At 37.4% G+C, this 14,763-nt stretch overlaps 2 protein-coding genes across 2 annotated transcripts; one reads left to right on the forward strand and one right to left on the reverse strand.

Moving 5' to 3' along the window:
- Positions 1–7,837: 7,837 nt before the first annotated feature.
- Positions 7,838–11,336, forward strand: LOC108204432 (protein NRT1/ PTR FAMILY 4.3). The gene is made up of 5 exons (XM_017373861.2): positions 7,838–8,060; positions 8,165–8,382; positions 8,824–9,264; positions 9,802–9,944; positions 10,245–11,336. Exons 1-5 carry the CDS (start codon positions 7,931–7,933, stop codon positions 11,113–11,115), a joined length of 1,803 nt encoding a protein of 600 aa, XP_017229350.1. The 5' UTR covers positions 7,838–7,930; the 3' UTR covers positions 11,116–11,336.
- On the reverse strand, positions 11,328–12,989 carry LOC108204433 (2-methylene-furan-3-one reductase-like). Its single transcript, XM_017373862.2, has 3 exons — positions 12,722–12,989; positions 12,222–12,545; positions 11,328–11,937 (listed from the first exon to the last, which is right to left on the reverse strand). The coding sequence occupies exons 1-3, from the start codon at positions 12,902–12,904 to the stop codon at positions 11,512–11,514; spliced, it is 933 nt and encodes a 310-aa protein (XP_017229351.1). The 5' UTR covers positions 12,905–12,989; the 3' UTR covers positions 11,328–11,511.
- Between the last annotated feature and the right edge of the window lie 1,774 nt (positions 12,990–14,763).

The raw sequence follows: 14,763 nt of genomic DNA on the forward strand, positions 1-14,763 counted from the left end.
ACTATACAACATCCCCCACCCAAATTCTCCAACTCTGTTCTTGGAGAAGTCAATCTCTGAAATTGGTGATCATCCTTCACAGGATTTGTTGGGTCATCAATCAATTTCTTCTGTGACTACTAGTGAAGTTGTGGAATTACCAAATCCATCACTCTTCACAGATTCACTAGTTGTCACTATTGATGCATCAACTACTAATGCATCAATTGCTAATTCTTTCACATCATCGATCGATATTTCTCACCAATCGGTAAGTGCAGTTCTGTCAACGGCTGTGCTTGACAGCAATCAGCCGTTGATGAATGACAATGTAGCATCAATGGCTATTCCTCAGCCATTGATAGAAGAAGTCCCACTGGCAGATGCAACTCAATTAGATCATCTTGCTGTCACAAGAGCTGTCAGTGAAGAACTTATCATTGTTACTGCACTTTTAGGTCTGAGAGAAAGTGAGTTAGTGGAGAGGCTGTCTTGCAGACAGGCAAAAGGAGAGGCTGAGAGTGAGAGGCTGGGAACTTCTTCCTCCCAGGCAAAAGGAGAGATTGTGGGTACCACCTTAGATGGTGAAGGTGAGTGTGTGGTGAGCCAGGGTGAGACCCTGATGCAAGAATATAGAGATTATGAGAGAAATGCAGGTACAGAAGAAACAAGGATGGATTCTGCTGTGGACCCCTTGGATGCCTCTACATTCACCCATCCAGTGTCAGCCTATCAAATTATGGCTGGCCAATCCAATGTCCTAGCAGAAGAAACTTTGGGGTTGTTTCACACATCTGAAGCACTGGAGAGAGCAAAAATTGCACATGCTGCTGTTCCTAAAGGCATGCTCTCTACACAGGGTGATTCTAAATATGATGACTCCCTGGCTGATGAAGATGATGATGAAGATGAAGAACTAGTTGGGCCTTCAGAAATGCCAGATTGGGTGTTCAGCCAAAACTTCAATTTTGGTGACACTAAAATGGAAATTCTAAGGCAATATAAGAGAGCAATGGAGTGGGCTGAAGATGAAGATCCAATGAAGAAAACTCTCTCTATGTTTGTGAAGGATAACTTGAGACTTCACAAATCTCATCTTACCCAACTCAGACAAGAAATTGGAGATCTTCATACTGCAGTCTCTGATGTTAAGAAAGATAATGAGAAAAATCTGGATGCTAAAATGTCTTATGACACAATGGCCAACATAAGATCCAAGTTGCATCAAGACTCTCCACTTGCTGCCTCTATTGATGCTCTGGACAAAAGAGTATCAGATGTTGAGTGTCAACTCAATCAAGTTCTTATCAATCAAAACACTCAACAGAAGTTACTTCTTACTCTCCTCCAAGCTCAGAACATCCCAATTCCCAGTGATGTGCTTGTTGATTCCAAAAAGGGGGAGAAGTCTTTAAGAGCTGTTACTTCTACTTCTACCTCTCTCACTGTTCCTGTCTCTGATGTTTCTACTACACCACCATCAACATCAGCTCTACCATCAACCACCATCTCTGAAAATCTGCCTCTACCCTCCAAAGAACAATTGCCTACATCTGAGGGGGAGCCACTATCTAAGGGGGAGCAACTTGCCCCTGTGTCAAAATCCAAAGCCCCTCCAGTTGAAAGGAAGAAGAAGCCACCAAAGAAAACTAAGACTGTCACAGTCAAGAGCATAAAATGTCAAGGTGAGGCATCTTCTGTGAATGAGTTCAAGCCTTGCCTGATTGATCCTCCATCCCCAACAAAGCCACATGGTAAGAACAAGCTAGCTACAGATTTCCCAATGCCAAAATCAGATAAGTCTAAGCTACTTGGTCTTGCCATTCACATGGGAAAATTTGGCAAGAAGTGGGATGAGACTGAGGAAGAAAAGAAAGAGAGAGAGAATGCTGAAAAGGAGAAGGCTGAGCAAGAAGCCAAAGATCTTGCAGAAGGGAAGCCTGTTAAGCCAAAGCTAGTTGTTGGAAAATTAGATCAAGACTCTGTGTGGAGATCTGAATTTGCCTACATTACAAGGAACAATCAATTTATCTGTGTGCCTCCTGGACACCCCTTGTATGCTAAGGCCAAAGAAGAACAGGAAAGAACTCAAGAGCACTCTGCAAATAAAGATGCAGACATTGAAAGATTTGCTGCAGAGTTGCTGCAAGAACTTGGAGAAGAAGTTGGTGATTTGGCTGATGAGTCTAACATTGCTATTCAACAACAAATTCTAGATGAAGCCAAGAAAAATATGGAAAAGAAGGCTAGAAAGAAGGTCAGGGCTGGTGTGAAGAAAAATGTACCAAACTTGACTGTGGTACATGAAGAAGAAAAAGTTAAGTCTCCAAGACAAGATCCACCTCCTGCTTCTACTGCTCAATCAGAACCTCTCATAAATCCAGAAGAGCTAAAAGAAGAACCTTTAGAGTTTGACATTTCATCCATGAATTTTCCAAAAATCTTTGTAACTAAAGAGGATGAGCTGGCAGACTCTCTAAGGCCAAAGAAAAACCAAACTGGAGGTAAAGCCAAACACATGCCTAGTAACATCAAAAAGAAAGGAGGAAATCCTAAAAGGCATGATCCAGTTGGACCTATTCAAGTTAAGTCTCCCTCAAGAGAAGTGGTGATCCCTCATGTGCCAGAAATTGTCAAGGTTCCTAAATCTACTTTTGCTTATGCATTTCATATCAGTGAACAGCCTCCAATCAATCTGTATCTGAATGAATTGCAAAGTGTGAAGGCCTTGACAAGGACAAAGAAGCTTCCAGAAAGGTTGGAGTTCCACTACTCACCTCAAACAAAAATTGTGTGGCCACTAGAAAGGATCTTGGATCAGGATTACAATGATTTGAAGACAGTGTACATGAAGCTGGACAACAGAACTTCATACTCACAGGGAATCAGAAGTGAAATTCTCAAAAGAATTGAAGATATAAGGAAGAAATGGAATGAACCTTCTGATCTCCCCTTAAGATTGTCCCTTCCTAATACTGGTAGCTGCATTCACAATCATCCCTCAAGACTGATGACTTTTAGAGATGATCAAGGCATTAAAAGATTTTTCAGATTAAAAGATCATGCTAGAAATGCTGATATAGACATCTTGAGGGCAATGCAGAACAAACTCAACTCTAAGATCACAGAAGAGGCCAAGTTCATTGAAGATCTAGAGAGGGAGATCAACAAGAAATTGTCCAAACAGAAGAAAAGGAAACAATGAATATCTGCTCAGTCTAGAGGAGCAAAAATCCAATCTTTGTAAAACTCTTATCTTTCAGCAATTTAAATTTTCTTTCAATGCAAAGATATTTGTTTTCCTTATTATGTGTTTTGTAATCATCAAGCACCTCAAATTTATATCTGAAATTCCTACAGATATAAATAGGGGGAGATTGTTAGGAATATGTGATGCTTGATGATACAAGGTATTTTATTCTTACTTAGAATAAAATTGCATGTAGCTGATCAATTGGTAGCATGCTAAGACAGTATCAATTGATCAGATTGACCCATCAACGGCTGATGAGGTATTGTAACAAAGCTGGAGCATTTTAGCAGTTGATGTAAAATAATGTGTACTTTTAGATTAGCAGTTGATCTATCAATGGATGTTTAGATAGGGTGACATAATTGTAAATATGAGATGTAATCTATTCAAGTGAAGTGAAGATCGATCGGTAATTTAAAGTATCAATGGCTATTTGGAAAGAAGAATATCAACCGCTACATCAACATCATCATTATCCCATAACTCAAAGAAGACTATCAACTGCTATTTCAGTGTATCATCAATTGATGATATTAGCAATTGATTATCAGCAATTGACAGCTGCAAGTCAAGGAAAAGACAAAGTCCACATGGGTTGATGTGACAGATGCTGCACCAGCTTTGGAAGCTAAACCAAAAGGAGTTTAGTCAAATATTGAGAACCTCGAAGCCTACCATTTCTGGCAAAGCAACAAGAATTTCAAGCTGCCAAATGCAGTATCAAGTCCAAGAAATTCTATATTTGTACTAGCTAGAAAGTGTGTAGGAAAGTACTTTTACAGACTAGTTTTGTTTGTAGTAGTATATATTCACTTTGTAATTTCACATTTCAAAGTATCAAACACCAAGAACTGAAGAGCAAAGCATTAGAAAAAAGTAGCAAGAAATTGTAAGCTTCTGCTCTTCATTCTTTGTAAGCAGCCAAGTATTTTTTACTTGGAAGGTTCTTGATATAAAAATCTCTCAGGTGGATCAAACAATCCACCTGAAATTTTTAAGATCCTTGTTCTTTAAATTTCTGTTTTAGCTTTTATATTCTCTTGTATTTTGAATATGATCTGCTGTGCAAAAAGATATTGAAATTTTTGTAGATTGTATTCAACCCCCCCCCCCCCTTCTACAATCTAACTTATTGTTTGAATTGTCTGAATAACAGCATCCAAATCCAACAGGAGACCAAACACACAAACAAGAACCAACAACATAAACACACTTGCCATCTTAAGGGACGTGTAATCTCAAACCGAAAAATAGGAGGCAATTACTGAGACAAAACTCATAGTCTAATAAAAGGAATCACTAACCACGGAAGTATGGTAGTAATTCGTCTCGTCCGCTTCTGAATTACGCAAAATATACCCATTATCCGATTCATTTTTCCAATCCAACCTTCTCAACAATCAATCAAGCTACCATTCACTATATATATTTCTAACCATAAACATAAACAAAATGAATATAGTAAATAGGGCGAAACAAAGTGACGAATCAAAGTTCTTCAAAAATTAAATTAAAAGAATAAATATGGTTACAAAAGTTTACGAAACTTGTTGCTTTTACGAAACTTTACGTTTTTTCTCCTTTGCTTTGTGAGGTTATACAAGGGAGTTGGTTTGGGTTAATTTAACAAAAAAAATAATATATTTTTTAGGGAAATTATGAATGGTACCATTGTGTAATTGGTTTTTACAAGTGGTACCACTTCGAGTTTTTGACTTACAAGTGGTACCATCGTGTTTAAATATTAAAGCTACGAAACCACTCCGTCGAGCAACCGTTAAGCAAACGTTTGTACAAGTGTATTAAATGGTGTATTAGCAGTTGAAAATAAATAAAGAATACGGTCTAAATACAGAGACACGTGTTGAGCACCGGATAAAAAGAAAAGGCCCAAAAAAGAAACAATTTAACGGGTAAAACCCTTCTCCTTCTTCTTTAATTGAACATAGGGTTTAAGCGGAGCGGAGCGGTGTGTGCTTTTTCGTTGCTTGCATCTTCTGACCTCTCAATCTCGATCACAGATTCACAGGTATTGATTGTTGCTTTCTTCTTGCTCGTGTAATGCGTTTGTGACTAGCCGTAGCGATTGTTTGAAAAAAGAGCTATGTTTTCACAGGTATTAGCTATGTTTTCTCTGAGTAGGAATCAGGAGAGTGTGTATGGTTAGGATGGCAACTAGAGCTGAAAGAGCAAGACTTTGGAAGGATGATGATCTATGTCCCAAGATTGGAAAGCTGCTCAAATCTATAAGCAAGGACATCATTACCTGCAAGGCTTTTATGTCTAGTCGTGGGGAATATGAGATTTATGAAGGTAAATCTCAGTTTCCATTGTCACTTAATAACAAGATATGTTCTCATGGAAGATCTCTGGGATCCTTTGCAGGCATGCAATCAGGGCAATGATTCATGCAAAGATTGATCCACAAAAGGTGGTTAGTACTTGGTTTCATGTCAGCACTTACAAACAAATCTATAACTACAACATTTCACCTATTACTGATAAAGAACAGTGGCAAACCTATGAGGACTTACCTGTTCTGAGTCCACCTACTATAAAGAGAGGTGTTGGAAGGCCATGTAGAAACAGGAGGAGAGAAGAGGGGGAAGATCAGAAAGGGAAGAGATCAAGACTGTCAAATGCAAGAAGTGTGAATGTTATCGACACAATGCCAGGACCTGCAAGGGGGGGCTACTGAGAAGCAAAAACAGGAAATGCAAGTGGAAAACCTCTACTGATTCGAAATCCTAGGGTGAGGGATCAAAGTTATGCAGCTAAAGCGGCAAAGGCATCAAAGGACACAGCAACTCAGGCATCGCAGACCAATACCACACACTGCACTCCTTCATAGTCTCAGTCACAGATTTAGTTTCCATGAATTGTTCATGTTGTTTTTTAACATGTTTTTGATGTCCTGGTAGTTACTTTTGTTGGATTTGAAACTATTGCATGCTTGGTTTTTGTTGGAGGCTGTCTTCATATATGTTTTGTTGGATTATACTGTTGCAGAGGTTAAAAGCCCGAGAAGTTTGAAGTTCTCCATACTTAACATGTCTATTTTTATAACTTAACGGATGTTTAAACGTTTGCTTCACAGAATATTGTTTTTAACATGTTGTCAAATACACGATGGTACCATTTGTAAGTCAAAAATTCGAATTGGTACCACTTGTAAAAGCTAATTACACAATAGTACTATTCATAATTTCCCTAATTTTTATATTTAAAAGTGAGAAATTTTTTTATAAGTGTAAAATAATTTTTAATTTATACTTTTGGGTAAATTTTTAGAATTTTAAATTTATCTGATATGAAAGTTATTAATACAATAGTAAAATATTATAAATTATCTTTTAAAATGATTTCTTACATATTTGTAAAATCAAATTAAAAAAATAATTTATTAAAACAAAAAATATGATTTTCAATTTTTATCATTCTAGCATGAATTTGACTTAAATTTTTTTTTAAATCAATCATAAAGAAAAAGTATTCGTAACTTATAAGTTAGAAGCATCTTTTAAATCGAGTCAAACACCAGGATGATAATTAATTGCTTTCAATTTTTTTCTAAAACAGCAAAGAATAGAAAAGAAAAGGCAAATGAAGCTTCATCTATAGATCTAAGCTACGGGCTATGTATATAAGAATTATTAAATTTGAGGGGTGTATTCGATTGAGATTTTAATGGATTGTTTTTAGTCTATGCATTTTAATGGATTGTGTCTGATTTTGATTTTGTGCGGATTCTTGATAAAATGTCGCAGAGTTGATAGGATTTAAGCACAATGCTTCAAAATCCCATTGATTTTGATGGGATTTCAAAAAACATAGGGGGTGTTTGGATGATTGGTGGGAATGGGAACGGGGAATGGGAATGGGGGGGTATGGGAATGAAGGGTATTGGAAATGGTAACCCAAGGGGTGTGGAGGTATTGATTTACCCTTAAACATGGAATGAGGTTCCCATTCCAAGCAAAAATTTTACTAATCCAAACACAATGTATGGGTATTAGGTTCCGATTCCCGTTAACCGGGCTCATTAACCATCAACCAAACACCCCCTTAAAATACACTGAAGAATGTCACAAAATCCATCATTTTATGAAATGCAAAAAAATCCATCAGCATTTGAATACCATCAGATTTTAATGGATTTTAAACAATCCCAATTGAATACCATCGGATTTTAAAGCATAATTTAAAATCCCAATTGAATATCACCAGATTTTGTAGCATAATTTGAAATCCCAATTGAATACCTCTAGATTTTAATGGATTTCAAACAATCCCAATCGAATACCTTCGGATTTCATGAATGCAAAAAAATGCTTTAAAATCCCAATCCAATACACCCCTCTTAAATCACTCATGCTGGAGTAGCTTATATAGGCGCTCTGGAACATTTTGGGACCACTACCAAAACAAGTATTCATATAATTGGTGCCCATTTCACTAATTGGTGGTTCCGACACCACCAGATCGAATGCCAAGTGGAATTTTAAAAATGTACTTTATTAATTTTTTAATTATAATTTTCCATGACCATAGAAAGTTGGGGCTTGAGAATTCTATAAATATCCAGTTTGTTGTCCCTCCACTTTCCTCACTCAAAGGTGTTGTAGTACTCTCAACAACATAATAACATATTTGTCATTTTCTCCCTTGCTTTTTTAACTTGAGACTTGCAAAGAAGCAATGGAGATGCAGGAGACATCAAGAAATGAACATAAAGGAAATATTACTAGTGATAATACTCTTGATTGGAGAGGAAGGCCCTCAAACCCTAAGCTGCATGGTGGAATGAAAGCTGCTTCATTTGTCCTAGGTATATATTTTAGTCTTACATGTTTCGAGATCCTGATTCCGTCATTTATGTATATTTTGGAGAGTTTATATTATGTATTTATTTGTTATTATGATGATATGCAGGAGTCCAAGCTTTTGAAATAATGGGAATAGCAGCAGTTGGAAACAATCTGATAACATATGTCCTAAATGAGATGCACTATTCATTGTCAAGATCAGCAAATATTGTCACCAACTTTATAGGAACTCTCTTCATCCTTGCACTACTTGGTGGCTTCCTTTCTGATTCTTACCTTGGCTGCTTTTGGACCATGCTTATCTTTGGCTTTCTTGAACTTTCTGTAAGTTACTTAATCTTTTCTTGCACTCACGGAAGAAATCATCATTATACTAGCGGCCTCTTGGCCCAGTGGTATCTCTCTCGCTTCCTTTACGGGATGGTTGAGAGTTCGAATCTTGTTAGAGAGAAAACGGGTGTGTGAGTATGGTTAATTGTCGAAAAGAAGAAGAAGTCATCATTATGCATGAGTGGTACTGGTCTACTCCCACCACAGCTGATGGGAAATGCCAAAAAGATCATTTATATAAATTTATGCAAACACATTAGATAGATATGAATGTGATAGGTGTAAACACATTGGTGAAAGTGATGTGGCAGTATTCTCTTGCATGCATGATCAGTCATCATCAATTATTTGTACATGGTCCACAAGGGGGAGATTAATTGTGTAATTAAGTTTAACTATATTAGCTAATGACTTGCATGCTCTTGATCTTTCAAGGGTTTCATTCTGTTGTCTGTCCAAGCTCATCTGCCTCAACTAAAGCCGCCGCGATGCAACATGTTGGTCGATGGAGATAACTGTGTAGAAGCCAGAGGACTCAAGGCCTTCATATTTTTCGTCGCGCTTTACTTGGTCGCACTAGGAAGTGGATGTATGAAACCTAATATGATATCTCATGGTGCTGATCAATTCAACAAAGATGACACCAAGCAGTCCAAGAAGCTCTCCACATACTTCAATGCTGCCTACTTCGCCTTTTCTCTCGGGGAACTTGTAGCCCTGACACTCCTGGTCTGGCTCCAGACTCACTCTGGAATGGACGTGGGATTCGGAGTTTCAGCTGCTGCCATGGGACTAGGACTCATCAGCTTGGTCTGTGGCACCCTTTTTTACAAGAACAGGCCTCCTCAGGGAAGCGTTTTGACTCCCATCGCGCAGGTAATTACTAATGACACTTGCAAGACGCGAAACCAGGGTCAAAAAACAGTAAAACACCCCTGCTAAAATAAATTCAAGAGAGCTGAAAAAGAATTATTAACTTCATTTTACGAGGTAATTAGCAGTGGTTTCAGTCTCCAATGCTTCCCGGCCTCTAGTTACTCCTCTATTCCACCTATTTCTTTATGTTCGTGCAATATTAGACCGAATGATTAATGTATATACAAATGGTTCCATAAAAAGGATTATTATGTGCCTGTTTGGCAAACAAGACTTTTGACTTTTTTTGTCAAGAAGCCGACTTCTACTTTTCTTGACCCGTTTGTGTAAAAAGCCAAAAGCATTTATAAGAAGCTGAGAATGCTAGCTTTTGTTTCATGACTTCTACTTCTTTCCCAAACAGTTAATCACTTATAAGTCTTAATTTACTTCTCACTTCTAGTCCACTTCTTACTTTAAGTAAGAAGCACTTTTTTTAAGTTTACCCCAACGATCCCTATGTTACATCTCTAAATTGCTGCTTAATTGGTGTCACAGGTTTTTGTAGCTGCATATTACAAAAGAAACAAAGTGTGTCCATCTAATCCACAGTTGCTTCATGGAGGTGGTAGCGGGGTGCCAAACACCAACACAATCATGTCTTCTGATGTCGGCCATTCTCAATGCACCACAAGATTCAGGTATTTGCACAGTGATTTCGGTCGGTTAGCTCCCTCAATCACCTCCTTTTTTCCTTCTTTCATCATTACCTTCTGTTATTACTGCTTTTCCACAACTATTACTTCGAGATTTATAACCAAATTCACCCGGGGCTGAGGTTCACGGGTCTTAGTCAAAATCAGTTTTGGAGTCCTAAACATTTTGGGGCTCTTTGTCCGTCTATAAGCAGTACCACCTCTTACATATGACCATTTTTAAGTATTTTCAAGCTTTTTACGGACTCTTAAATGATATAATTGCGATTACTACATTGATTGCAGATTCCTGGACAAAGCTTGCATTAAAATGGAAGAAGGAAGCAACATAAGCACTGAAAGTCCATGGAAACTCTGCACCATAAACCAAGTTGAACAAGTGAAAACCCTAATCACAGTGATTCCAATATTTGCATGCACCATAATATTTAACACAACTTTAGCACAACTCCAAACATTCTCAGTTCAACAAGGAAGTTCCATGAACTCTAAACTTACCACATCCTTCCACATTCCTCCTGCTTCACTTCAAGCCATCCCCTACATCATCCTAATCTTTTTAGTCCCTATCTACGATACTTTCTTCGTACCTCTTGCAAGGAAAATTACAGGTCATGAGTCCGGTATCAGCCCTTTGAAGCGAATAGGCCTTGGACTATTCGTGGCAACTTTCTCAATGGTAGCCGCCGCAGTCATGGAACACAAGAGAAGAGTTGCAGCTGTAAAGTACAATGAAATAATCTCAATCTTTTGGATCACACCTCAATATCTAATCTTTGGGCTGTCAGAAATGTTCACAGCTATCGGACTGATCGAGTTCTTCTACAAACAGAAGATTAAAGGGATGCAGTCCTTTTTAACAGCCATGACCTACTGTTCATATTCATTCGGTTTCTATTTAAGCTCAGTACTTGTTTCTTTAGTAAACAAGATCACATCTACTTCCTCAAATCACGGTTGGCTTGCTGAGAATGATCTGAATAACGACAGGTTGGATCTTTTCTACTGGTTGTTAGCAGGACTGAGCTTCATCAACTTCTTAAACTACCTTTTCTGGGCAAAATGGTACTCGGACAGTCCATCTGCATCGGATACTATATCACATTACTCTGATTGCAATACTGCAAAAGTTGCTGGAGACAATACGACAGTCTGACTGACATCATAATCTGTTTGAATGTGTTTTAAATCCTTGTGGTGAAGGTCTCAGAGGAAAGAAAATAACACAGATGTAAATAGAATATATCATGAACAAATGTGATACCGATGCAAGTTAAATAAGCTTCTGCATATTATAGTATCCTATCGGGCGATTAGCCCATACTATTTGCTGTTTGATAACATTTGAATATGTAAACGAGAACAGTGTTCTTGATATTTGACAATCAGAGCAGGGAGCTTGGTAAAATAACATTGAGGATTAAGGAACATTTACAGTACTAGAACAATACGATTTTCGAACAAGATAGGACAGAGTATCTGCTGCAGATTTATTCATAACACCACAAAACAAGAAAGCTAAAGCAAAACAAAACTTGATCAATGTAGACTATTAGGCAATAGGATGAATAACTACTTTGCCGATAGCTCTGCCAGTTTCAAGATAGGCGAATGCTTCGACGGTCTGAGAGAATGGGAAGGGGGATTTGGGGTCCAACAATGCCTTCAACTTCCCACTCTCCAAGTAGGGATTGACTGCCTCCAAGTCCGATGCTTTTGAATTCACTAGAAATGTGACACCAGGTGCAGTCACCTGGCCTGATATTGTAACAACTTTTCCACCTTCTTTGATCGCCTTCACGGCCTTGTCGCATTGACCAACTGCATCGAAAACTAGATCATACTTCTCAGGCAACTCCTCGAATTGTTCCTTGGCGTAGTCAATTGCCACATCTGCACCCAAACTAGTCACCAGCTCAATTTTGCCAGCGCTGCAAGTCGTCGCGATTTTTGATGCGCCAAAAACATGTTTTGCTAGCTGCATCAGAACAAGAGAAGTCACAAGTCACAATGTGCGTGTTTGGCTATTGCCACTTCTGGCTTCTTTTCACAAAAAGCTAGTTTCTACTCTCTTTTTTCTACTTTTTTTAACCCGTTTGTGTAAAAAGTCAGAAGTACTTATAAGAAGCTGACAATGCTAGCTTTTGTTTCAGGACTTCTACTTCTTTCCAAAACAGTTTAATCACTTATAAGTCTTAATTTATTTTTTATATGTTTTTTGAAAAAAAGCAAATATGAGAGGAACTGTTATGAGAATGTTACCTGAATTGCTAGCGTTCCAACACCGCCAGCACCACCCAAGATAAGGACAGATTTACCAGGTGTGAGGTCCCCGAGCTCGAAACCCTGGTAAGCAGTGGAAAGAGCCAGCGGAAGGCTAGCTGCTTCAGCAAAGCTCAAATTCTTGGGCTTAATTGCCAGTATATGTTCCTCAACTGCCGTGAACTCCGCGAGCGTTCCCGTCCTCTTACAATCCTTCAGAGGATCTTCATTAACATTACCATACACTTCATCTCCTTCCTTCAGCTTCTTAACTTTACTTCCTACTTTAACCACCACTCCAGCTACATCAAATCCAGGGACATGCTGCAACAAATATCAAAACAAAAATTATTAGTACACATTAACACATTTAGGATGAGTTATTTCCGGAGGCACCAAACAAATTTTTGAAAAATACATATTTTTAAATTTTTACGAGGCACGTGTTTTCTATGCTCATTACTAGATCCGCCACTGATAATACAGTACGAAAAACTTACAGGTAAAGCGGAGTCGATGCCTTTGAACCAACCAAGCATACGCTTATAATCGACGGGGTTAAGAGCAGCAGCCTCAACCTTGATAAGAACTTGATCATCCTTAATCTCAGGAACACTGTATTCGGGTTCGAATTTTAAAACATCTCCTGACACACCATATTCACCGTATATCCAGGCCTTCATTTTGATTAAACCAAAGAGCTAACAAGAGAGCAAAGAAAGAATGATGTTTGCTAGTAACTAGTAAGTTGCGTTCTTTCATCATTGTCACGGACAGCCTGCTATATATAATGGTCGAGGTCGAGATACCATCTGAACAAGAGGTAGCATGACAAAGTAAACGCCGAGAAAACTGGAGTTGGATAACGTCATCGATGATCATTACGGGTCAAGTCAAAGATTAATGTTGACTACGTGGTTTGGCAAGAAAAGTCGTATGATCCATGGATCACAGATCCAAGGTTCGTTTTTTTAATCAAGTTGCAGTCTTTTAAATTATCCTGCTTAATTAATCTCCACATTTGACTTTTTCCAGAAGATCATATTACGTTAGTTCGAATTGTACAACACCACTTGATAGATGATACCATAATGTACAATGAGATTCGAACGGAAAAGTGGAAAATAACAGTGATTCTTGACCCAGAGTTTGCGATTTATTTTGAGAGGCTACGGTTCAATTTTCGATTTTCAAAAACAAAATGATACGAAAGGAATTTTAAAAACAAATTATTAAATTTTGAGGTCTACAACAAAGTTTCCCAAACACATCTAAAATTGCTTTAAAATATGTTAGTTCTTTTGAATTGATATGTAATAAGTTTGTTTGATTCGGTATGTATCGATAAAATGAAATAATATGTTAGAGCATCCACAATTCTATAATATACTTAGTTTAAAATTCATTAATTTGTATAGTAAACAAATATTGGTCACTCCAATCACACATTATTCTTGTTTATAAAATATAATTAACCATCTATATTTAGTCATTTATCATCAAATGGAAAAATGAAAAAAGAAAGGTTAAAAAATTCTGAAAAAGATGGAGAGAAGAGGAAGGGTCTCGGGAGTCGGGAGTTGCACCAAAACTAAAGCGCTGACGATAAGAAAAAGTCTAGAATGTAGCAACAAATAATATTAAAAACTATTTTATAAATAAAGAACTTGTGTGGGGTTTCTTAAAATATTTCTAATGAGGTTCGTTATAACGATCGATTAAATTCGATCTACAAGACACTATGTAAAATTTGTTAAACTTACGACATATATTGTTTCAGTGATATTGGCTAAATTGGTTGACTATATTTTAAATATAGCATATTATTATTATTTCAAATTATTATAAATCAAATGTATTTTTTTTAATATGGTAATGATGAAGTAGCATTTGCTATAAGTTCAACAAATATAATCATCCATGAAAATTTGGTTAAAATTATAAAAAAGGAGTTAGTGTGGTTAAAATGTGATATTTTCTTTCAACTTTAACTTTTTTTAAGATGCGTATTTTTTTTCCTCCAACAAGTAAACGAATGGAATATTGGTTAGAGAGCGGAGGAAGTATTTGTCAGATGTGTATCATAGCTTCATTTTTGAAGAGGCATTGGAAAAATTAGGATAGGACAGGACTTTGATGCAGCATAATGAAAGCAAGTGTCAATGAAGTCGGTATAGATTCACTGTGGGGAGAGATGGAAGAAAGTAAGAGAAAGATGTGATACCAAAGCCATTGACCTTCAGGAAATTTGATGGAGAAGATGGGAGTGAAACTTTTCCTTTTTAAGTTTCTACCCAAAAAGGGAACATGTCTCAAACATGCTGCTAGTGAATTTCTTTTACTCCCAAACACCATTGGTTCAGTGCTGCTTTAAATGTTTCCTAAAACACGAGCACTGCCATGTCTTTTCATAGGGTAAAAGCTTAAATTATACACTCACCAAGCTTCATTGAAGGTCATCACTCTAGTAATTAGTCAGAAAGTATTTTGAACAAATATACACATAATACAACCTCAACTAGTCTCCTAAGATGCCGTCGGC

Source organism: Daucus carota, chromosome 1 (genome assembly GCF_001625215.2).
Source record: "Daucus carota subsp. sativus chromosome 1, DH1 v3.0, whole genome shotgun sequence".
In the NCBI taxonomy this organism is placed as follows: Eukaryota; Viridiplantae; Streptophyta; class Magnoliopsida; order Apiales; family Apiaceae; genus Daucus; species Daucus carota.

Bases quoted from the DNA above. Each gene is read 5' to 3' on its own strand.
- LOC108204432 (XM_017373861.2), top strand. From the start codon at position 7,931: ATGGAGATGCAGGAGACATCAAGAAATGAACATAAAGGAAATATTACT. The intron at 8,383-8,823 runs GTAAGTTACTTA...TGATCTTTCAAG, and splicing joins TTGGCTTTCTTGAACTTTCT to GGTTTCATTCTGTTGTCTGT. The intron at 9,265-9,801 runs GTAATTACTAAT...TTGGTGTCACAG, and splicing joins TTTTGACTCCCATCGCGCAG to GTTTTTGTAGCTGCATATTA.
- LOC108204433 (XM_017373862.2), bottom strand. From the start codon at position 12,904: ATGAAGGCCTGGATATACGGTGAATATGGTGTGTCAGGAGATGTTTTA. The intron at 12,546-12,721 runs GTAAGTTTTTCG...TATTTGTTGCAG, and splicing joins GCATCGACTCCGCTTTACCT to CATGTCCCTGGATTTGATGT. The intron at 11,938-12,221 runs GTAACATTCTCA...GTTCTGATGCAG, and splicing joins TTGGAACGCTAGCAATTCAG to CTAGCAAAACATGTTTTTGG.